The sequence below is a fragment of the Eulemur rufifrons genome, chromosome 7 (genome assembly GCF_041146395.1).
Source record: "Eulemur rufifrons isolate Redbay chromosome 7, OSU_ERuf_1, whole genome shotgun sequence".
NCBI classification, from domain to species: domain Eukaryota; kingdom Metazoa; phylum Chordata; class Mammalia; order Primates; family Lemuridae; genus Eulemur; species Eulemur rufifrons.
In genome coordinates this window covers 46189821-46216020 of record NC_090989.1, presented here as the reverse complement: position 1 = coordinate 46216020, position 26200 = coordinate 46189821, and the positions used below count along the sequence as shown (strand labels likewise).

Genomic DNA, 26200 nt, shown 5'->3' with positions numbered 1-26200 from the left:
GAGCTGTATACGACAAGGTTACGCTCAACTGCAAGGCACTGTGCTTGATAGGACTCTACTCATCTTATATCTAAATATGTAATAAGAATTGATATGTTAAAATGGAGTTCTAGAAGCATTCTGTGGAGCCCAGGGTTCTTTCCAGGGGCATTAATGCTGACCCTCGCTGGAGTGCTGTGTTACATGTGGAACTCATGGAAACAGTAACTAGAGGAACCTGACAAGACAGTATGTTACACAGCTCAATGTAAAATCCCCTCTTTACTCCTAACTACCACTGCCACTATTCTTTAGAGACAAAGCTGGGATACCATGTCCCTTGCTACTGTGACCTCTGTTACAGTGAGAAGAGACCACGAGAAGTACTAAAATATAGGCAGTTGAGAGACCTACTATGTAACAGAATGACTCCCAAATATGAATTCCAGTCTAGGCTCTGCCATGATCTTAGCCTTGTCTTCTGGCACCTTTGGGTCTGTTTTTCTTACATAAAGCAGTATGGCTTTGAGGTAGCATAAAGGTTCTCAATCTTGGTGTACATCAGAATCACCTGGGGAGCTTTGAAATAATGCCCATGTCCAGGCTTTACTCCGTCCACTTAGATTTGAAACTCTAGGGATCAGTATGTTTCAAAAGTTCTTTGGCTAAAGAGACATTTCTCTAAAGAAGAGATATAAATTGCCAATAAATAGGTGAAACGACACTTAATATCATTAGACATCAGGGGAATGCAAGTCAAAAACCACAATGAGATACCATTTCACACCTACTAGGATGGTTATAATCAAAAAGACAAATGCTGATGAGGATGTGAAGAAAGTGGGATCTCCATTCACTATTGGTGAGAATGGAAAATGCAGCCACTTTGGAAAAGTCTGGCAATTCCTCAAAAAGTTAGAGTTATCATATGATCCAGCAATTCCACGCCCAGACACATATCCCAGAAATATGAAAATATGTGTCTACACAAAGACTATTACACGAATGTTCATAGCAGCATATTCATAATAGCCAAAAAGTGAAAACAACCCAAATGTCCATCAGCTGATGAATGAGTAAATAAAATGTATATGCATACAATGAAATATTATTGGGCAAAAAAAAAAAAAATACGATATTGCTACAATATGGATGAAACCTGAAAGAAGGCAGTGACAAAAAAACATATATATGATATGATTCCATTTACATGAAATGTCCAAAATAGGCAGATCCATAGAAATAGAAAGTAGATTAGTGGCAGTCCAGGGCCAGGAATGTTGGGGGGAAAATGGAGAGCTGATTACTGATGGGTATGGAGTTTCTTTTTGGGGTGATGAAAATGTTCTAAAATTGATCATGGTTATAGTTGCATAACTCTGTGATTATATTAAAAATCAGTGAATTGTGTGCATTAAAAGGGTGAATTTTATGGTATGTGAATGATATCTCAATCAAATTGTTATTTTTAAAAAGAAAAGGTACTTCAATTGATTCTAACAAGCAACCATGGTGGAAAACTATATTAGTTAAGCACTGGTTATCCATCCAAACTTAAGTTCAAATCCTCACTCAGTTACACACCAGAAGTGTAATCCTGGAAAAGTAATTTAATCTTTTTCTTTGCTTCAGTTTCTATAGCTATAAATCAGCTACCTTACAGTCACTGTTTAAATGAGAAAAAATACAAAATGCTTATGCCTAGTATTGTAGGGTATCACATAGGAAGTAATAAAAAATGGCAGTCAGTTAACTATCAAGGTCCAGAATAGCAGCTTTCCACCTTGGCTGCACACTGGAATTAATTGGGAAGCTCTAAATAAACTGATGCCTGGGCTCTATCACCAAGAGATTTTTATATAATTAGTCAGGTATGCAATAGGCATTAGGCTTTTTAAGAGCTTCCACAATGATTCTAATGTACATCCAAGCCACTGGTCTAGACAATGTCAAAGTTTCTCTAAAATTCTGACTATCTGATCCATAGCATTGAGAACTACAATAATTCTTTCAAGCCTCACATGTGCCTCTCACCACCATGACCCCCCACCACAACCACCTACACATCTGTCTGGTTTCGACTTAAGTGCCACTTGCCCAGGGAATCCACCCCTGACCTCCAAGGTAAGCTAAGGTAAGTTAAGTCACCTCCATTATACATTCCCATAGTACTCTATATTTCACCTTCCTAAAACTCCGCACACTTTAATTTACTTGTTCATCCCTGTAGTCTGTTAGCAAAAGAAAATGAAGAAAGAAAAAAAAAATTTTTTTTAATTTACTTGTTCAATGCCTGTATTTAGAGCTAAAGTCTAGGCTGTAACACCAGCACCTCACATAAGGCAGCACTCCAAAAATTTTACTTTTCACTTAGACACCGTAATGTTATTTTTATTTTATGTGTAAAGAAACTGAAGTAGGTAAACCACCAAATAAGCTTAAAGAGTTACGTATATCAACTCTAGAAGCATGAATTCTTTTTTAAAAATAAATTTCTTGTGTATATTTAAAGTATACATAACATGATGTTATAAGAAACATATATAATAAAATGGTTACTATAGTGAAACAAAATAACATATCCATCATCTCACATGTTACCCATTTTCCCCCCTGTGGCAAAAGCAGCTATAACCCATGATTTTAGCAAAAAATCTCTAATACAATATACTATTATTAACTATCATTCTCATGTTGTATATTAGATCTTTCGACCTGTTCATTCTATGTTTGCTACTTTGTATCCTTCGACCTACACCTCCCCAGTGCCTCCCCTGACACCAACCCTGGTAAGCACTGTTTTAGAAGTACAAATTCTTAACTAAAGAATCCTTTAAAAAATGTTCATAATCGCAAAAATAATGTCAAATAACTATGGCTCAAACAACCTTAACAATTATTTGAACATTTTACTTTATCACCAAAGTAAATCTAACAACTTTAGTTCAAAGCAAACTAGACCTTTATTCACTTTAAAAAACTGTAATAACTAATTCATATTTTACCTGGGAATGTACTTATTCATGATTGCATAAAAGCAGTTGTATAAATCGCTGCGTGGCAGTTGAAGATGCACCAGTGGTTTGAGTAGATGTATCCAGCTAAGGGATGTGCTATATTTAATGTTACGTGATTTACAATAAAAGGTGATTACAGATTCAATATCCAAAAGTAATTCTGCTGCCTTCTCCTCTGCCACTGAAAGCTGATCTAGAAAATAAGTGTCCAAAAAAAAAGTTACCAAAGGCATTTTAGAGGCTCAGTTATTTGACATAACACTTGTTTACAAATATACAATAGATATTGGTACATTTAGAGTGTGACAAAGGCTAAGTAAAACTATATAAAAGCAAATTTTCCCTTATATTTAACAATAATTTGTTCACAGATCTAAAACCCAAGAAAAAAATAGCCAAAGCACTTTATAATATTCTTGTTTTTAACTTTAAGCAAAATAGTTGTTTAAAGAAAAGAAAATTAAGAATAGCAATCACTTTCACTTAAGAATATTTCATTCCCTAGTTCCTTGAGAAAGAAAGGAAAGAAACAGAAGACTTCTATATAATCAATATTTTCTAAACATTAACACTAAACAATGTTTGGACTATATATATGTTAAACATAAGAATGGTCAATCTGAAGTAGAGGGGTAGGCAAAGATAGTCATAACCCATATTCCTGGAAAGCAAAAGTGTTTTCTGAACAGATTATCATCTACCCAATGATGGGCAACTGACAAAATAACTTTGGAAAGGGAAGGGAAAAGAATTCATTTCCTACTACCAAATTCCCTTCCTTTTGCCAATATCAGCAATAATGTTTCTGTTGTGGTTATTACACAATTTGATCAATAATTTAAAATATGACAGAAAAAGAAACAGAAAGATACCAATGGACTGGAGATAAATTACAAAGGAGAAGTATAAATTAATTTAATCTTTATTATGAATTGAAATAGACTTTGTGGGGTGATTGGAAATCTACTCACCCATGATTTACAACAGTTTTTCTATAGCAAATCACGAACTATGACTTTTAGATAAACTTTTGGAACACAGACTCCTTTAATTTGAGGACTATATAGAATCATACTGATCTTTATTTTTCTCTTTTTTTGAGACAGAGTCTCACTCTGTTGCCCAGGCTAGAGTGCCATGGCATCAGCCTAGCTCCCAGCAACCTCAAACTCCTGGGCTCAAGTGATCCTTCTGCCTCAGCCTCCCGAGTATCTGGGACTACAGGCATGCGCCACCATGCCTGGCTAATTTTTTCTGTATATATTTTTAGTTGTCCATATAATTTCTTTCTATTTTTAGTAGAGACGGGGTCTCGCTCTTGCTCAGGCTGGTCTCAAATTCCTGAGCTCAAGTGATCCACCCGCTTTGGCCTCCCAGAGTGCTAGGATTACAGGTGTGAGCCACCGTGCCCGGCCCATACAGATCTTTAATTACACAAAATCCAAGTTTAAGACTGCAAAAAACTGTAAATGTATATGAAAAATTGAACATATGATGCAAAACAAACAGTAAAAACTGGTTTCTTTCTTAAAGTTATTAGACATTATTTCACAAGAATCTCAAAAGAAAAGTTTAAGAGCTATTTACAAGCCCTTCACAAATTCCCAAATTATAACAAGATCATTCTAGTAAAGAGTAGTTCTTCCACCCAAAATTTATTTCCAAAATTTTCTGCTGTTCGAAAACAATTATTAAACTTACCAATAAACTGCAGGCAATCCTTGTGAATGGTATCCTGTTCTGGCAGGTCTAAAATACCATCCCATGATGCCAAACTATCACCTTTTCCTGCAACATTCAGAGCAATCTGCAAGAAAGATCAAAAGAGCAACTAGTTTTATATGTTATTTCTCATTCTTGGAAAATATGCTGTAATAATTAAAGGCCTGAGTTTAGGAATAATAACAAAGATTACGAATTAAGATATCTCCACTCCACCATATGCTGAACCCTTGGTCTCATCACAATGAATCAACAGAATTATTTTAAATCCTCCTACATTAGATATTACTACTTCATGCTGACTTAGTGAATAAAACAAATTACATAAAACATTGATATATTTGCATATATAAATTTATTTCAAGCAACCATCTTTTCTGTTTTTTAAATGTAAAACCAATACAGAATGTGATATTGGCAAAGAAAAAGTACATCTGTGCTATGTGCAATTAAAAATTATACAGAAGATTACTTAATAAATTCAGAAAATGTTATTGATATTTTATAAGGTTTTTTTTAGTATGTAAAAAACCACTGCATTGATTAAAAGAATCTGAAGTGGCCTATCAACCAAATACAATGGGTGGTCGTACTAGAATTCAAATTTAAACAAATCCCCTATAAAAATACATGTATGAGACAAGTGAAGAAATTATTTTATTATATTAAGGAATCACTATTCTTTTCAGTATTTCATACTTTCATGTTAAACTATTTGTATACTAGCAAGGATTTGCTTTAAAATAATCCAATTGGTGGGGAGAGGAGGAAAGGATGGGGATGCTGAGCAAGATTGCTCAAAGGTTGATAACAGATACAGCTGAGTTATGGGTACATGGGAGTTCATTATACAAGTCTCCATACTTTTGCATGTGCTTAAATTTCTATAATAAAATGTTCAGAATGCTGTGTACAGTTATGATTCCATTTCTGTTAAATTATATGTGCACAAGTAAAAAGATACACACCAAAACCTTTTATGTTCACCTATAGGTGGTGGATAGATGATTTTTATGTGATCCTTTGTGCTTATATTTATCCTGTGTGTTTTCACAAATATATATATCTCTTTTGTAATCATAATAATCTTAATTCAAAATTTTTTAAAATAACAATACACATGCACTAGAGAACAGATGAAAAGATGAAAATAAAGCACAGGAAAATCTCCTATAATGCCAACACCCAGAGGCATATTTCCTTTTCTTTTTTTTTTTTTTTTTAACATAGCTGAGATCATTGCATATCTCCAACTGTGTATCTGATTTTATTCACTGGTTGTATTATATTTCTCCTTTTCATTAAACAATTTTCATAAACACCATTTCTAATGGCTACAAAAGAAAATATTACCTATAATTAAAATGAAGCACGGTGAAAAAAAAACCATTACCCTCTAAAACCTAAATCTTATTATTAAATATACTAAACAATACAGAAACATACATTTTTATAAGTTGCTGTTTGACAATTTTCTAGATGTGGCATGCTCATAAGCTAAAGTCTTCTGCAACTAAGACAGATGAAACAATAAATTTTTTAAAATATTCTTAAGTGATTACATTTTATTCATTTTAGTTTCTAGTTACCTTCCAAACTTTGGCTCTCAGATCAGCAGGAAGTGGTCTCCCTTGAATTATATTTCTCAAAGTTTCAAGATCACAACCTCCTGCTTCCAGAGCTTCTTCAAGATCTTTTTCCCTAAAAAAATAAGTCATATTAAGATAAATTTTACTTTATATCTTTTCTTATTCAAGTTTCATTTATAAGCATGGCCTATTAAAGGCTATGTCTAAGAAAAAGGTCCTCAGCAGCCAAAATCCAAAATGTAATGCCAAGGTATACATCATACATTCTTTTTCTTTTTCTTTCTTTTTTTTTTTGGAGGTAAATCTCAGGTTTCATACAGTCAATTTACTTTTATTTTGTGCTTAGTTCTAACAAGTTTGGTTATCTGTTTTCCCAAACTAAAGAAATTTAAAGAGAAGATGAGGCAAGAAGTCTGACAGAGTTGTGAAGTCATAGTAATAATAGTATTCATTGTAGTAGTAATGACTAACACTTTCTGTAGCACTATGTGCCAGGCCTATTCCAAACATTCTACGTGTGTTCTTTTTGATCCTTACAACAATCCTATGAGGTAGGTTACATCACTGGCCCCGGCAACAGATGGAAAAATTGAGGCAAAGAAGGGTTATACATTTATGAGACAATCGAAGAAATCATTTTATGGCATTAAAAATTACTATTCTTTCAGGTGTTTAATGGTATTGTGGTTATGGTCACATGTGTAACCAGTAGTAGAGCCAGGATACAAATTTTAACAGCTTAGTTCCTGAACTCATGCTCTTAACGTTATGCTAAATAATGGCAAGAAAGAGAAATCATAGATTCAGCCAAGAATTCAAAGCCCTGCAGTCTGAGACTATTTAGTCCATAACTGTATCGATATCATGTCTAGAGCAGTGCCTAGCTTACAATAAGTATTCAATAAATATTAGAGGAAGAAAAAAGGCTCAACTGGCATCATATATTAAAGCAAAATAATAATACCACATTATCAGGTAAATTACCAAATCTTAAGCAGTTATGTTCAGTCAATTATGCATAAGGAGAAAAGTAGGTATGAAATTTATTTTCATTTGTACCTGGTTAAAATAATTAAAAGAAAACTTTCACAAAGGTATAAATTGTTCTTTAGCCAGAAAATAACTGGTTAAATTAATTCCTTAGGAATTTTCAAAAGCTGAGGTTTCAGTGTTTACCATTTTGACACAGAATATATTTAAAAAATCTGTATAAATTATTTAAAACTTCAGAACCCAGCCAGACAATTTCTAACATTCTTTGAAGCAACCTAATATACAAATCATCTCACTAGGACCAGGAAATCAGGATTTTTTATCTCACTTTAGTGGTTTTAAAGACAATAATTATTCTCATTCTTAATTTTCTCAGTAAGATATTGTAAACCTCCCCTATTGATAGGATTCTAAGAACATTAGTTTACATGTATAAATTTCACAAAGTGTTGCCTTCTTAAGGGAAAGGAATTAAATAAAAATGTAATCACTCAGGATCATATTCAACAGAAAAGCACTGATTGAAAGGTTCCTTAATAAAGCTACTACCAATTCATATGAACAGGAAGATAACTAGAAACCACACAAGAAACACTGTTCTTTTGCTATATGGTTCCCAAAGTATGAGAAGAGAAAGGAAGGAGAAAAGATTTCAAGTGTATTGCTGATAGACAGTTCAGACCTACAGCTGATAAAGACTGGGGCTTATCTATTCTATTCCAGTCAAAGTACAAGACAACCTGTTAGAATTTGACAGACTGTTTCTAACCATGAAACAAAGAAAATTTAAAGGCATTTTTAGTGAATAAATATCATATATTTAAACAGATGTGTAAATGAAATGAGGAACTGAAAACACCATTTTTCTTTTTTCTTTTTGAAGTAGCTTTGCCAAATCTTTTACTATTACAGACAACAAAGCTACTATTTTGGTGGAAAATGCCCAATCTTCAAAGTACTTTTTAAATCACAATAATGTACAAGCACATTTCTGTTGATACAGCTGTTGTTGGACTCTTTGATGCTGTCCCCAGGGAACCAAAAAAACGTGTTCTCCAGCAGTACAACCATGAGGAAGAGCTCCTTTGGACACCAGAAGATGCTACATCTTAAGTAATAAAAGATACTTCTCACAAACCTAAATAATTAAAAGTAACATTATCTTATAAACAAGACATTCAAAGGTTCAGTTATCAGACCTTCGACATTACAAACGTGCTTGAAAAGTAGTAAAGGGCTGAAAATTGTTAAGTTAAATAATTCATAGAGGGATCAAGCAGAGATAGGAACTTTATGGTGTTCAAAGAGAATTTTTCTTCCCCTAAACCAAGTTTCTACTTTTAAACAGCAATACAATTCTAACATACAAAAGCAAAACTTGGGTCTGGTGGAATATAAGTGGGTGGGCTGTGATTTTTTTCTGAGCCTTGTTTGAATATGGGCAGCTTTTCACTGGCCTTACTTACAAGCTAAAGGCTGGTACAGCTGCACTGAACATTCAGACAGGTCTTACAATAGGAAAATACAGGCCTTGCCCATTTATTCTAGAAAGTATGAAAAATAAATTATTGTCGCCTGTGTTCAGAAAGTTCAGGACAGAGGAGAGGAAATCCAAGCTCTGGGGTTGGAAAGAAGGAGAAAACCACCTCCTACTGGCTCTGTGACTTTGAAACTATAACATATGTTAGTATAATACTACAGGTTCCTGTCAATAACAGGTTCCTGTCAAAACCTAAATAAAACAACAGAATTTCCCCTCACCTACTGTTTCGTGGAAAAATCAGCTAATCTAAGGATTGTAATCCAAGTTGCTTTAGAATTACAGCTAGGCAAACAATATGACTAGATTTATGTTTATATTGAAGTTAGCAACTAAATTAGATTTTTCTTCTACAACCAAACGGTGATTACCTTCTAACATTTGGAAGTACTTGCACAATGTTAAGGGAGAAAAAGCATGAATTTTGAAGCACTAAGCATTTCTAAATGCTTCTATAATTAATAAATTCAATTAATAATTTTGTAATAATTCAATAAAGCATACATTGAATCATATTAAAAATTATGATTTTTAAAAGCAACTATATTATATATGTAGTGTTCCTAAAACTTAAAAAGTTACAGAAAATCTCCCACTAGGAAAAACCGACTATATATTAAACTTTTTTCTAAATTGTTTTCTTCTCATTCATGTTCTATAAACTTCTTTTCCCCCATAATTTCAAAATTTATGAAAACTGTTTAATTGTATACACTCTATCTCCAATAGGAGATGAAAAAGATCTAGTTTTTCTCCTAATTTTTTTTTACATGTATCTTCCTATACTTAAAGAAACCCTATACCCACTAGTAGTCACTCACCATTCATCCCCATGGGACCCTCCCCACCCTGCTCTGGGCCTCTGGCAAAAACTTTGTCTCTACATATTTATCTATTCTGGATATTTTATATGAATGGAATCATATAATATATAGCCTTTGTGTCTGGTTTCTTTCATTCATCATAATGTTTTTAAGATCTATCCATGTTGTAGCACGTATCAATACATGTTTTTTATTGCCAATACTCCATTGTATGAATATGCCGTATTTCATTTATCCATCCATCAGGTAACGGACATTTGAGTTCTTTCAACTTTTTGGTTATTATAACTCTCTTAATTTTGAACACAAATACCAGTAGTTCAACTGATTAAGTGTATGATACATATATGGTATTTGTTATTTATTCATCCTAAAAAGGTCTGAAGAATTTAAAAATCAAGTCTATTAAAACCTCACACTCAAAAACCAAAACAAACCTTACACTCAGGATGACTACCACCAAAAAAACATAAAATAACAAGCGTTGGTGAAGACTTGGAGAAACTAGAACCCTTGTACACTGTTGGTAGGAATGTAAAATGAGGTGGCCACTGTAAAAAACAGTATAGCAGTTCCTCAAAAAGTTAAAAATAGATTTACCACATGACCCAGCAATTCCATTTCTGAGCATACGTCTGTAAGATCTGAATGCAGGAACCGGAAGAGATATTTATACACCTATGTTCACAGCTACATTATTCACAATAGCCAAAAGATGGAAGCAATCCAAGGGTTCACCAAAGTATGAATAAACAAAATTAGTTATATACATACAATGGACTATCATTTAGCCTTAAAAGGAAGGAAATTCTGACACATGCGCCCACATGGATAAACCCTGAGGATATTTTGGTAAGTGAAATAAGCCAGTCACAAAAAGACCAATACTATAAAATTCCACTCCTATGAGATACCTAGAGCAGCTAAATTAATAGAGACAGAAAGCAGAATAGAGGTTACCAGGGGCAGAGGAAGGGGAGAATGAGGAGTTGTTTAATGGACATAAAGTTTCAGTTTTACAAGATAAAAGAGTTCTGGGGATTATTGCACAACAATATAAATGTACTTAATACTACTGACTGTACACTAAAAAAAGGTAAAGATGGTAAATTTTTTATATCATGTGCATTTTATCACAATTTTTAAAAATCAACTCTATTCAATATATCATAAAAATTCATGAATTTGGGCTTTAGAGTCAGATCTGGGATCCAATATTGGCCCACTCAACAGTCATGTGATCTTATGTAAGGAATATATATAGAAACACAGTGTTTACTTCATAGGGTCGATTAATGCTCAAATAAACTTCTGAACATAAGGCATTCAGTGCAATACTTGGCCACATAGTTCTTCCACAAATGGAATCCATGGATACTATTACTCTTGTTATTATTACTGAACAACAGCTGACTATGAACAATCATAGATGTTCACAATCATCTTAGAGAATTTAGCCAATGTATAAAAAAATTAAAACACCAACCACAATACTATTACCATGAGATAATTATTAACATTCTGTGAATTACTTTTTAGTTCTTCATATGTGTGTACATAGACATATACAAAATGAAACTCAATTTTACCGAAAATATAATTTTGTACACTATAGGTTTCACTTATTTATATTTCTCAAAAAAAATCATGAACATTTCTCTGATCACACAACACACCTTAAGAAACAGGATTTTCAAGAACTAAATAACTCATTTGGCTACTCCTCTACTGCTTGGTATTTTGGTACTTTGTAAATTTTCTTTGCATTAACCTGTCCCACTTTTCCTTAGCATAAATACCCTCAAGAGTTATTCAATAATCAATTTATACTATTTAACACATTGCCACACTAGAAAAAAATTTTTTTTTCCTTGGGGCCACAGTGTTTTATTACAAAAATAAAAACTTTGAAAACAAAATGATCCTTTCTAATCTAATGAAGAATGTGTTATTTTTTATTGTTTTCTGTGCATGAGTTATATGCAACTTGAAAAATAGTTCACATAGCTCCCAAGGTGAAGAGACGTGTGAGTTACACATGCTTCATGAGGCCCTGGGCTCAAAACTAGCCTGAGTTAAATACAACTCACATGGCAGTTAATGTGTTAAATAAGCCAAATAAGGCCGGGCGCGGTGGCTCACGCCTGTAATCCTAGCACTCTGGGAGGCCGAGGCGGGTGGATCGCTCAAGGTCAGGAGTTCGAGACCAGCCTGAGCGAGACCCCGTCTCTACTAAAAATAGAAAGACATTATATGGACAACTAAAAATCTATATAGAAAAAATTAGCCGGGCATGGTGGTGCATGCCTGTAGTCCCAGCTACTCGGGAGGCTGAGGCAGTAGGATCCCTTAAGCCGAGGAGTCTGAGGTTGCTGTGAGCTAAGCTGATGCCACGGCACTCACTCTAGCCTGGGCAACAAAGTGAGACTCTGTCTCAACAAAAAAAAAAACAAAAAAATAAATAAATAAATAAATAAGCCAAGTAATGAAGGCAAAAAGTATTATTTAGAATTATGACACTATCCATCAGAACAAAAAACAGAATTGTGAAAGGTGGCTACTTCAGAAAAATGAGATGGGAAGGAGACTTCCACTTCTCACATAGCATCCATCAATATAGCTTGAGTATATTTATGTATTATATTTGAATGTACTGAAGTAATTTAAATACTTATGGATTCCTTTTTAACATTTATACCCTTTCACCCAGCAGTAGCTGAGAAAGGGGAAAAATGATGTAACAGAGGAAGTAACCTGAAAAAACAACAAAAATGGTTTATGTCTTTTTAAAACATCCCCCACTTCTTCTGGAGAACTAGGACCTGCATCTCTGTCTCAAGTCAGCGGTTGGGAGGGGCAGGGGAATGTCTTTTGTTCTTTGTGCTACAACAGATGGCTCAGTGGAACAGCCTGCAGGTGGACTGTGGTCCTGGGAGGAGGTCAAGAGATGGGACTATCAGAATTTTCAACTGTACTTGAACAGCAATTGCCTGAAGGTGAATGGTCTCCCTTTAAAAGCTCTGTATTTCTGCTTATTATTAGGACAATGGCATTTCAGACAGGAGTCTCCATTCTCCTCATTTGCTGGGCAAATTAATAAATCTCTTTTCGTCTTCCCAAACCACTTGTCCTCATTCTTCTGATGCGGCCTCAAGGACAAGTGCCAAGCTTTTGGTAACAATGATCCAGCTACAAGCATGTTCAAGGCAGTGCTTATTACAACTATGAAAAACTACAAACAATGTAACTATCCAAAATAAAAACTGATTTCAATCAGAGATGGAATTCTAAGTAATAATTTTGAATGCTGAAAAACAATGATATGGAAAGATGTTTATGATATCAAGGACATATATATTAAGTGAAAAAACTATTAAATAGTTTTAAAATTAATGTGCAAACATATATGTCTAAACACATATCCCCATCCATTCTTTCCCATATACACTGGAAAGCATATTTTTAAAAATATTTATTTCTAGTGATATGCTTACAAGAAAGTTTTAATTTCATGTCTTTGGTGGGGGGGGATTATCTGTATTCTCTAAAATGAGCAAACAGTAAATTTGCTAGGAGAAAAAAAGTGATAAGAATTCTAACCTCAAATATACTATTTCTTAGCGTAGAGTATTAAGTAACTGCTATTTAAGAAAGGATGTTTTACACAATCATTAAAAAGGAAACAATGTGTACTACGCATGTGTACTACGTTATATATTTCATTTTAGTTCTCCAATACTGAATACTGGAAATATAAAAAGGATAAATCCAATCCATAGCTGAAAACACACTGTATTCTAAAGGTTTACAATATGGTAAACTTGGCAATAAGTTAAAAGATGTAAAATTATTTGGTTCAATTTTTGATTATGGAAGAAAATTAATTTGGAGGAGGCGATGCCCTCCCCACACTGTGGGTACTGGTAAAAGGTGGAAAGATGGCATGGATTAGTTACAAGTAGCACATCCTTGGTCTCTGTCACTTCCTGGTCTTTCTTTCCACATTCATAAAGCTGCAAATTCCCAACACTTGGTTAATCTAACCAGTCTGCCTTCTTTGTTCCTACATTCTGCTCAGTGAAGACTTCTGAGGAAAATAATCCTAAATTCATCATTGTCTATATCTGCTAGGTATCAATACTGCCTGAAAATCTTCTATTCACCACTTTCTTCAGACCCCTTACCCAGCCATGTCAGGTGACTTTACTTATGACTCCAAAGAGAAAATACAAGCCAGCAGGCTTCTCTTCTCTTTAATCTCAATCCCCTTTCCAAAAACAAACAAACATAAGCAACTTATTATCATTCCAGACATCATTTCCTTCTTTCCTATATTCACAGGAGACTAGGTGTCTTTTCTGTAGTGTAAGACTAGTACCTTCACCTGGGTCTTATCTTTCCCCAATACTTCCAGAGCCATGTGCCATCAATTATTCCCTATATTCCATCTTCCACTTTTCTCTCCTGGCTCTTTCCTCTGAGTCAATATTCTCAAATACCGCCATTAGAAAACAACATCAACAATGGCAACCCCCCAAACTCTTTCAAAGTTTCCCCTTCCGTCTAGCTACCAAACTCTTGGCCCTTCCTTTCATAGCAGAACTTTTAGAAAGAATTCTTGACAATATGTATCGTCACTTTTTCCTCATCTTACACCCATCTCCCCCTTCTCTTGCCTACCCACTTCATTTTTCACCCTCTTTGACCCCCACCACTCCATAGGGTCCACTCTCCCTATCATCCCCACTTCCTTCCTAATAACCAAATCTAAGTCACTTAACCTCTCAGTTTTATCAACTAAGCTAAGTCAACTTCATTAGTTTTTAAAATTCTTGAAATCTAATCCTTTTCTGTAATTATACAAACAATGAAAGACTGTAGTTTGAAAAGACCAATTATGACTTAGTTTATATGTAATCACTCTATACTTAAATGCAGAGTACACAGAAATTACAGGGGGGAAAAAAACTATCTTTTTTTTTTTTTTTTTTGAGACAGGGTCTCAGCTCTGTTGCCCAGGCTAGAGTGCAGTGGCATCATTATAGCTCACTGCAACCTCAAACTCCTACGCTCAAGAGATTCTCCTGCCTCAGCCTCCCAAGTAGCTGGGACTACAGGTGTGTACCACCCAGCTAATTTTTTCTATTTTTTTTTTTGTAGAGATGGGGGTCTTGAACTCCTGGCCTCAAGCAATCCTCCTGCCTTGGCCTCCCAGAATGCTAGGATTACAGGTGTGAGCCACAGCATGCCCAGCTGGTCAGGGTCCAAGATACATTATTGTTTTCTTAAAATAAAAATACAAAAGTTGCAATACTGGGAAATAAATAAAAGCCAAAAGCCTGATGTGTAACATCTTAAATATGTTATTTCTATTGCACAGGACATTGTTTAAACTTTAAGTCTGCTAACAGTATTAAAGACAGCCAAGAGAAAAAAATGGACTCAGAAATCTTCACTGAAAGTATTTCTAGCATTCAAAAATATTTTTTAAAGAATAGCCTGTGATGATCTCCTTTCCTCAAATATTCCCACATTTACTTATTCAAAGGGTCCTACACATGACACACCTACTCCCCTTCAAAAAGTCATCTTTCCTTTCCTCTACAGAACAGCTCCCTGAAATCAGTAGTCTCCAAATATCTATACTTATTCTCTCCTCATTCACTCAAAACCTCCATCTGTGCTCGCTTCAGCAGCACATATACTAAAAATTGGAACGATAACAGAGAAGATTAGCAAAAATAAAAAAAAAAAACCTCCATCACTCTATTATTAATAAAACTGCCCCAAGAAGTCATTAGTCATTTTTCTCAGTCCTCGTCCCTCTTTACATAATCTGCAAAGTTGGACTCTTCTTAAAACACTTCTTCAGATTCTCCTCTACCTTCCTAACCCATACTCTGAATTCTTTCCTTCCCTGATATAAGTATTCTTTTATTCAAACCTTCAATAAATATGCATTGAACATTTACTACACACTACCCACCGTGTGAGGCACTGGAGATGTGGCACTAAACAAAAAGCCCATGCTCTCATGTACCTTACATTCTAGCTAGCTATTCCAAGGTTCTAGCCCAAGTCCTATTATCTAAACTCTACAGAACAGAGGTGGGAGCAGCTCTTTCTGGGATGCAGTTCATTCAGATTTATTTAGAATGTAAACCACTGTGAGCACAAATTAAATAACCATGACAGCCAAGTTTGCCCATGTATACATCATAATCAGGCACAAGCCTCTGACCAATTATTTAAAACTCTAAAATGACCAGCTAATTAGTTGTACGCACTAGCAAGCTGTGTAACTGTGAGCAAGCAGTGGCAGGGGGCTCATGTCAAATTGTGGTTTCATGGTTTAATTTGTGCCACATTTCCACATTTCTGGGTATTTCTTAATGCCCAAGTCATGAGACATCGGCACCAAAGCTTTCTCTAAACTTATTTTGCTATTATTGTTAGTACCTTCGTTACAAATTACTAGCATACCAAAACTCCTTAATTAGTTCCTGAATATTTTGTGCAACATTTGGTAGAAATGGAAACAGGATAACTTTGTTACAAATTCACTTGTACACTAGATATCGAGTTCAATGACCATAACTATGTACTGTGCAACTTATTTTTAAATACCAGTCTCAAACCATCAAAACTTCCTAAGTATTTCACAAATAGTTTGATAGTACATTCAGAAAAGATCTTGACAACTTATAGTCTAGTGAGACCACAAGGTGATAATTGTGAAATCTTGAAATTATCTGGATTTGTGTCGGAATCACACATGCTTGTTATAAGCATTTTAACAAGTTTTATATTTCTATGCCATGGGGAAAAACAGCTTAAAAAATTAGTAAAACTTTGTATTAGGATCAGATCCACAAAAGAAGCTTTGAGAGATTCCCTCATCAAATAATGTAATCCTCTCCAGAACTGGTGTTTTAACCAGGATCTTGTGCCACGTAAGGAAGGGGTTAAATCTAGTTCTCTTGGCTTGCCAAGCCAAACAAACTTGATAGCTACAGTATTTCATCATTGTGCAACAGGCAGAAGAGACAGAGATCACAGAAATGTTGTGCCATAAACTACTAAAATTAACTACAAATGGAACAGATGCTTTAAATATTTTTCACAGATTTATTTTTGATCCATAATCCATGTAGATCAAATTGCACCAATGGTACCAATGGTGTTCCTTCCTCTGCTAAGAAAAAACTCAGGAGTGGCTGCCTAAGTAAAGAAAAGAGAACAAAACACAAGCAAAAATAAAGTTTCTCGTAACTACATATGTAATGTTGCAATGCATTTGCTGTAAGATTTTACCTACAAATTGAAGAATACTTTCTCTACTATTGAGCAGTTAACTTCAGAGAGTGCTCTAAATACTTTCTTCTTTGATGCTTTCTCTAAATAAAAGTCCTCAACACTTTCCTTTCTATACTTATGAGGTGACTTTCCAGCACTTTTAAGGCACAAAGAAATGCATCTTTGTGTTTTCTTCCACTAGAACAGTTCATTTTGAAACTAAAAACAGAATGTACCCTTTGCCTAAGACAAAGAATGGTATGAAAATAGCAAAAGTCAGAGAGAGACATTACCTATGTCTATTACAAATTTCCATGTTATCCAAAGTACAATGATAAAAGAAATATCACCAATATTCCTTTTCTTGAAACCATCATTTTGGAAAATAAACTACTATTGCAAATGAAGTGACAAGATTTTACAACATTTGGGGAATTCTTTTCAAGGGGTTATAGTTTGTCAAAGAAATACATATGGGGTTTATTTTTTTAACGTGGATTCCAATCATCAATGAAGATGTATTTGATGAAAGAGGATCTCATTTACTTTCATGTTGGGGATTAATTTAAATGGAATTTGCAAAATAAAGTTCAAGAATTTCTGGTATTTGGCCGGGCGCGCGGTGGCTCACGCCTGTAATCCTAGCACTCTGGGAGGCCGAGGTGGGCGGATCGTTTGAGCTCAGGAGTTCGAGACCAGCCTGAGCAAGAGCGAGACCCCATCTCTACTAAAAATAGAAAGAAATTATATGGACAGCTAAAAATATATATAGAAAAAAAAAAAAAAATTAGCCGGGCATGGTGGCGCATGCCTGTAGTCCCAGCTACTCGGGAGGCTGAGACAGGAGGATCCCTTGAGCTCAGGAGTTTGAGGTTGCTGTGAGCTAGGCTGACGCCACGGCACTCACTCTAGCCTGGGCAACAGAGTGAGACTCTGTCTCAAAAAAAAAAAAAAGAATTTCTGGTATTCAATAACACATATATGAGATGCATACATCCTTCTATGAATCACTTTTATATTTCAAAGGCTAGAAACACTTTAAAGGAGAAAATAACACATGCAAATTATTTTTAAAGCAAGTTTCTTATTTCTCCAACATCACTGAATAAAACCAAAAAATAAAGTATTGAGCTGATAAAGTCATTAAAATGGTATATAATTGCTTATATGTTCTAAATATTACTGCAAATCAAAATAAAATATCTTTTTTCCTTTCCTTTCCGTTTCCCTTTCCCTTCCCTTTCTCTTCCCTTTCCTTTCCTTTTCAGACGGAGTCTCACTCTGTCGCCCTGGCTGCAGTGCAGTGGTGTCATCACAGCTCACTGCAACCTCAAATTCCGAGGCTCAAGGATTCTCCTGCCTGAGCCTCCCAAGTAGCTGGCACCACAGGCACAACTGACACCTGGCTAATTTTTCTATTTTTAGTAGAGAAGAGGTCTCGCTCTCTTGCTCAAGTTGGTCTCAAACTCCCGAGCTCAAGCAATCCTCCCGCCTTGGCCTCACGGAATGCTAGGATTACAGGCATGAGCCACCGAGCCCAGCCAATCTTATTTTAATGTATATGATACATATAGTATAATACAATTATATTAGTGGTTATATGTGAAAATATATTTATAGAATTTATTATATTAATAGAACTACATCTATTAAATATATTTTCTAGATGATGTAATATCTTAAGGTTAAAAGGCTAATCTATTTATGTGATTTCTGGCAAGGAATAAAAATGCATTATAAAAATGAAAGGAGTATAATGCTATAGTATATAATGCTATCTCTATCATATCCCACCATATCAATCATGAATTGCCCCTTGTCATGGATACGTAAGAGACAAGGTGGTATACATCTTATACATATCCTTATAGCCTAACAGATGCCACGGATAACCAATACACACATATGCTCAGCAATGCACATCTTTGAATATTGTGTCTTTCAAAACACATGGTTGATTATGTGATTAGCATGTTTTTATATGGTTAGCGTATTTTTACATGGGCTCTACGTGTCAAATATATGTGAAATATACAATATATACACAATCAAATTTGGAAAAAACACAGGGCTGAGAATAAGGAGACATCAATTTAAGTTCGAGACCTTCCACTACCTGCATTTGTCATATGACCACTTTAAAACAAGGCAATAACAAAAATTCACAACTTCTTTCTCACAGAGCTGTTTTAAGATTCAAATTAGATAGTATATAAAAACGTTATACATAAGGGATAAACATCTGTGCAAAGGTATAGTATTTTCTTATACAGGTTGAGTATCTCAAATCCAAAAATTCAAAATCTGAAATGTTCCAAAATCTGAAACTTTTTGAGCATCAACATGATATTCAAAGGACATGCTCTTTGGAGCATTTTGGATTTCAGATTTTCAGGTTAAGGATGCTCAGTCAGTTAAGTATAATGCAAATATTCCAAAATCCAAAAAAATCCAAAATCTGAAATACTTCTGGTCCCAAGCATTTAGGATAAGGAATTCTCAACCTGTATTTCCTTGCTAAAATTAAATACCACCATTAACAACTAGTTTTATGCAACTACTTTCAAATTTAAAAAAGAAGCACACACTACAACATTCCCATCCAACTATGAAATGCTATGTCAGCTAAAGGATAACAAAAAGATGAAGACTTGAAACAAATGATTAGTCGTTTTCTTAGCTCAGGTTAAAAAGTTAAGCAGATTCTTAAAAGCAAATATACATTAAATTTCAGGAAATAGGCTTCTTTTAAGTAGCTCTTAAGTTACTGATCTTTTATTTCCACAAGAAACAGTCTGATCTTATGAGCCTAACCATAAGGGACTTACTTGCTTTCCATCTGTAATTCTCAGTATCTAAATAAGTCACTTCAAGCACTGTCTTTACAAAGTATATAATCCTATTCTACTCTGCTAGAGCATGTAATTTCCAAAAACACTAGTATTTAGGTATCTTCAGAAGGTATCTTTACATATTATTTCTAGAAATAAAATGATGAAAAATTAACTTGCCCAAGCAAGGAACCACAATGCACATTTCTGGTTTTAAAACTGTTTCAAAATTTTTCTAAAACCCTTCAAACAGTATTCAGTGACTATTTGCTGAACTATGAATGCTTTGCTAAACTCTGTTTTGCTTTCTGATACAAGAGGTCTTTAGTTTATACCAAATAGAATCCACATTTCAGCACTATGCAGCAGAAATGCTTTGTCAAGCGTATTTTATCAATTCTGCTCAAAAGACTCCTACTCATAAATTGGCTGTATATTGCAGTACATTTAACTGGGTGTTCCAGAATTACTTGAATTGCTTCACTAATACAGGGAATACGCTTGTATCCTCTCTACAGTGAGTACAATACAGATAAAATGAATGAACTGAAATGCATTTCTTTAGCATGCAAAACCAATTACTAACTCTAATATGTGGATATTAAAACATCTACAGGAAACAAAATCCTAGAAGTGAACTAGGGATTGCCTCTAAAACCTGTAAAATCTGAATTATAATTATGAAGACTTTAAATAATATAAACAAAATAAGTCATCTTCATTTCTCATCTTTGTTTGGCCTCTAATTATAGCTTACAAAATCAAACAGCTGTCACTTAATAACACCTAATTGAAGAAATAAAGCTTGTTTTCTCTTCCTTTTTTTCTAAGGTAATATCTTAGCCTTCCCAGTCCCACAAGCGGCCAGTGTTCTTCTTAAAACAAAGGGTTCCTTTCTCTTTCATATTTAACATATTTCTTTACTGACTGTATCATATCTGAAATTGCAATCACCCAGTCCTTAAGTGACATTTTAAATCTTTCCTCATGTTTTAATGCTTATAAAGTAAGAAGCACTGACAGAGTGCTATTTACAGAGTGCACAAAACTTGTAAAAATAACTCATTCTCAAAACAATTCCTATTCACATCTCAAATTAACAACAATAGAAGTTTCTTTATGGAACTAAAACTTTACAATTTTAAGAAAAGTTTAACAATAATTTGAGAAAAGCTTAGCAATAAATTAGAACCATGAATTAAAAGTAAAAATTCTGAATAAAAATTTTAAATTACACAAGTTCAGAATATCAATCGTTGTATAATTAAAGTCTATACCAAATTTTTTTTAATTATGAATTTAGATCTGTAGGAATTATGTCAGGAAGAAAGCCTCAGAAAATGAGAACATCTATTCAAATCCAGTGCTGGTTTCTTCAACACCAAGAAGAATAATCATCAGTCTTTGAATTGTAACAATTTAGTACTGATTTTACAAATCCAGATTCTTACAACATATATTTTTTTAATTAAATTTGCATCAATTCAAATTAACTATAAGTATTTTCACAAGGATTTCACCACACCCTTTGAGCTTACAAGGCTGAAGTCTCAGAAAGCTTGAGTGTTGAGGCAGTTTCTGATCAACTTGGCTTTCCATAAAGAATGAGCATTATACCAGCAGACAATTACACAGCTCACAAAAACATTGGAGTCAGGAAATTTACATGAAATGACAGCTTAGTATGCCATTGCACACGATTATACAAAAGTCTGTATTCATTCATGCATACATTCATTCAACAAATATTTACTGAGCCACCTATTATCTGTCACTGCTCTTTAGATGTTCACTATCTAAAGACCAATGAAAAGTTATATAATTAAATAAATTATAGTATAATTTGTAAGGTGATACAATATAACATATAATATAGAGAGATAAATTCTGCTGACCTACTTACTCATTCTGAGATACGCATCACCTAGTACCTTGCTAACTAAAGTGTGCTCCATGAACTGGCAGAATTGGCATCACCTAGGAGCTAGTCAGAAATATAGAATCTCAAGTCCCACCCAAAATCTGAGTCAGAATCTGCATTTAAACAAGCTCCCCAGGTAATTCCAATGCATATTTAAAATTTGAGAACCAATGATCTAGACCATAACTGAAAACTAGTAAATAAGTAATAAATGATATAACAGAGCTCATGTACTTTTAAGGTTTTAAAGCTCCATCCTGAGACTTTTTAGGAAAGTATACACAATTTTAACAAGTTCAACTACTAGTTTCACAGAGCAGGAACAAATTGAGAGATACCACTGACAAGAAAGAAAGAAAACAGGAAAAACTTATAAAAAGCAATCTCAAAAAGGGATGGCTGCGTGGAGCCATTTAACATAGCAACAATCTATACTATCTGCCTTGATAGGTTCTAAAGGTCTCAGCAAATTACAGTAGCACAAAAGTAATCAATGTTCTTAAATGCACCTCCTGTAACTAAACCATAAATTCCTTGAGGACAAGGACCTAGTTTTATTCTTATCCACTTATATTTGTAAACTGAAAGACCCTGAGTTGTTAAGATGAGTGTGGGTTAGGCAGTGAGATACATGATATATTTTAGAAAAATTTGTATCTGACAAAATTAAAATAAAAACATCTACTGTTTTTTACAAAAAAGTATCCCCGTTCTGTAACAGCCCATTCACCAAGCACTCTAAGAGCAGAGGCTTTACTGAGCCTATGGCTCCCAATCCCATGGTCTTTCCTGACTCTATTCAAATTCACTTCTGGGTGACTGGTGAGGAGAGTAAGGATTCGAGAAAAAGGACAAAGATTAGAAGAGGCTGGAGAAAGAATAGAAATCACAGAATATCTCAGGGTTCCTCCATTCATGAAAATGAAATGAACAAAAATGGGAAGACACAGCAACCTTACAAGAGAACAAATGCTATCTCTCTATCAAAAATTTACTCATGTCCTTGGCCTGTGAACGAGACACATGCTCACAATCCTCCTAAGAACTCCCCAAGATACCTTAACTCTAGAAACATTCCCCTCATGGCCCTCAATCAGCTGATTACGTCCAGTTTGTGAAACAACAACTCACCCTTCCAAAACAGCAAACTTCAGGTTATAACTTGGCCAGGTACAGTGGCTCACGCCTGTAATCCCAGCACTTTGGCAGGCTGAGGTGGGAGGATCACGTGAGGCCAGGAAATAGAAACTTCAGGTTATAAACAGCTAAGTCACTTTCTGAAAAGTGTTGCAATGTCTATGTCAATGACTTTTAAAAAGTCCCTTTAACCGGTTAAATCTTTTTTCAATGTTTTTCCAGACCTATTTTTCCACAACTTCTCTTCATCCAGGCAGTTCTAGTTATTACTCTCCAAACAAATCATTAGTTTTCTTGCCTATGCCCTTGCTTATTGCTGTTACTGCAGTCAGAGGCCTTTCTCATCTCTTATTCTGACTCTGCACTATCCAACATGTTAGTCACTAGCCATGTGTGGATATTTAATATTTGAAATGTGGCTAGACCAAACTGAGATGTAGGGTATATGTAAAATGCACATTGGATAAGACTTGGTACAAAGAAAATGTAAAATTATCTAACTGTTTTTTTTAACAATGATTACATGTTGAAATAATATGTTGAATATATTGGATTAAAGTATTATAGATTGTTAAAACTAGCATTACCTGTTTCTTTTTAGTCTTTAATGTGGCTACTAGAAAATGTTAAATTACTTACATGGCTCATGTTATACTTCTATTGGACAGTGCTGGTCTAAATACTACTCATTCTTCAAGGCCTAATTCAAACACCACTGCTTCCATGAAGCTTTCCCCAATGATTTCAAGTGGAAGTGGTTTCTGCGCTCCCCTTGAAACTCCCAAAGCACTTTTAATCACACTCCCAAAGAATAACATTAATCTTACCTTGTTACTGAGTGTACCTATTACAGATCCCAACTCCAAAATAAGCAAACTGAGGCAGAAACTACACCTAGGTCACCATAAGTTCTCCTCCTACACCTTGGAGAGCACATGCACTAAAGTAACGTTTGATGTCTGCTAATTTAGAGTTGAATTTCTCAATTACTCTATTATTTACCCGTTTCAACGATTTCCATTTTTTTCTTAGGGACTAAACTCGATACCTACAAATGTCCTGTATTATTTTTAGGTAAACAAAGTGCTAGTGAGCTGTACACATATGAAAAACAAGCAAATCCAAATATATGTGGTCAATACACTTAAATCAATTGTGAAAAATCAGACAAACCTCTAAAGATTTTTTTAAATGATGTTTTCCCTAACTATTGTGAAGATCAACTATTTCAAAAGTAGAAGCTTTTCCCAAAGATTAACAACACCGAGTAGTGCACCAAAAAATTACTGGTGGTCCTCCTCACAACCCCAAGTACAAATCAGGTAAGCACGTAGTCTTGGGAGCAGCAACAGCAAAGTTCCACGCTGCATCCGAAGCTGTGAAATCACGCTGCGAGAAAAGTGATAGGAAGGAAAAAGACGGCTTGTGTGGAAGAGACAAATGGTAAAAACTACTGGAACGCGAAACCAGATTAAAAACCAATATATGAAACATCTCAGCTATGTGGAAGGGATCCTCCCTGGGTGTATCTCTCAACCTCTGAACCCTCAGGCAGAGGTCGCAATAGTAATTTCAAAAGGTTTTCTCTTCAAATCATATTTTAATGCCCCAGATCTGCATCCAAGAAACTTCCTCTTCACCAGCCTACTCCAGGGACTTCAGCCAAACTCACCCCGGGAGCCACGCTCTCCAGCACATCTTGGAGAGCAATGGACGAAGCGGGAGGCCCACACTGAGGCCCAGCACCTGGACAGCACCCCTCTTTCTTCGAGTTCCGCCCCAGCCCCTTGGGCAGGACCGGGCAGGCAGGGGGAACCCCGCAGGCAGAGGGGACTCGGCAGACAGAGGGGGCGGGGCAGGGCACCGGACTTCCCCGAGGACTGGTCTTCCCGTTCATGCCGGCGCCAGACGGTGCCTCAGGGAACCCCAGAATGGTGAGAAAGAAGAATAAAGGGCCAGTGGGAATTAGCCTCGGCTTTCACTCACCAGCCGTCGCCGCTCGACGTTGGCGGTGGCAAGACCTCTTCCCCTTCCGCCATTGCTGTTGACGTCCACGTCACTTTGCCGAAAAGTGGACCCGGCGCTGAGACCGACTCTGAGACCCAATGTCGTAAAGTCTTGGGAAGTCCGGGACTGAGCTTCTCCAGATGGAAAGAAAGAGGGAAGTGGTAAGGGACCGGAGGAACGCAACGTCACGACGTCCCGAGGGCGAAAGGCAGCGTCCAGCGCTTGGGGGAGGAGACTTGGCGAAGGCAGCTGCGCCCCTAAAGACTACATGTCCCAGGATGCCGCGGGGCCCCGGGCTGGGCGGAGCTTGGTGGGAGCGTGCCTCGAGCGTCGCTTCTTGGCGTCAAGTTAGCGTCTTCGTTCCAACTTGGCGTCGAACTTAGTAAACATAAAGCTGAGAGTCCTAGCTAGTGGAGAGAGGAGGGGAGGTGGTAATTAATATAATTAATACAAGTGGACGTAGAAGGAGATCCCATTTCAGTAATTTCCTACTATAACAATACGATTTGAAGAAAGCAGGATATAAGGTAAGGGCAAACCACCCCTATTTGTGAGGCCCGGTAAAAAGTATAAATGAAGGTCCACGTACTTAAATCTGAATATTTAAAAAGTTGTAAATCAAAGTACATAGTGAAAGAAATATGTTTCAACTTCCTACCTTAAATACATCTTAACAGCCTGGAAGTCCAAATTTAAAATTCTAGAAAGGGAATTCGGGCAGGGAGAGCTGTCAAGATGCTTCTCCCATTCCACTTCCCCTTCACCCCAAACTAATGAACGTCTTGACCTCCAAGAGCAAACTCTGTCCGCACCACTAGTACCACTAAAACAGCTGGCCCTTTGGCTGCCATTGACTACTCCTGGGACCTTGGGGCAGTCACATGCTCAGGAGGATGGACCTACAGAAATGCTTCTTTCTGCAAGTTCTGGAAACATCAGTGATGAAGTATAACTGCATGTAACAATATAGATAAATCTGAAAAATGTGATGTTGAATGAGCAAAATATGGCAGACGGATTGGTAAAGTACAGTGTCATTTATGTTTGGTGTTAAAAAGACAATATATTGGCCGGGCACAATGTCTCACGCCTGGAATCCTAGCACTCTGGAAGGCCAAGGTGGGAGGATGGCTTGAGGCCAGGAGTTCCAGAGCAGACTGAGCAAGAGCAAGACCCAGTCTCTACTAAAAATAGAAAAAATTAGCTGAGCGTGGTCGTGCGCCTGTAGTCCCAGCTACTTGGGAGGCTGAGACAGGAGGATCCCTTAAGTCTAGGAGTTTGAGGTTGCTGTGAGCTAGGCTGATGCCACTCTAGCCTAAGCGACAGAGCAAGAGTCTGTCTAAA

At 35.8% G+C, this 26200-nt stretch overlaps 1 protein-coding gene across 2 annotated transcripts in view; it reads right to left on the bottom strand.

The window, feature by feature from the left end:
* Positions 1-25022, bottom strand: part of TBC1D23 (TBC1 domain family member 23) — a 57568-nt gene extending 32546 nt beyond the window's left edge. For both annotated transcript variants that reach the window (XM_069472537.1, XM_069472538.1), the window contains exons 1-4: positions 24836-25022; positions 6308-6419; positions 4698-4803; positions 2985-3189 (exon numbers count right to left, since the gene is read on the bottom strand). In XM_069472537.1, coding sequence (XP_069328638.1) covers positions 2985-3189; positions 4698-4803; positions 6308-6419; positions 24836-24888 — 476 coding nt within the window. In that variant the 5' untranslated portion in view covers positions 24889-25022. The remainder of the gene's footprint in view (positions 1-2984; positions 3190-4697; positions 4804-6307; positions 6420-24835) is intronic.
* Positions 25023-26200: the final 1178 nt, after the last annotated feature.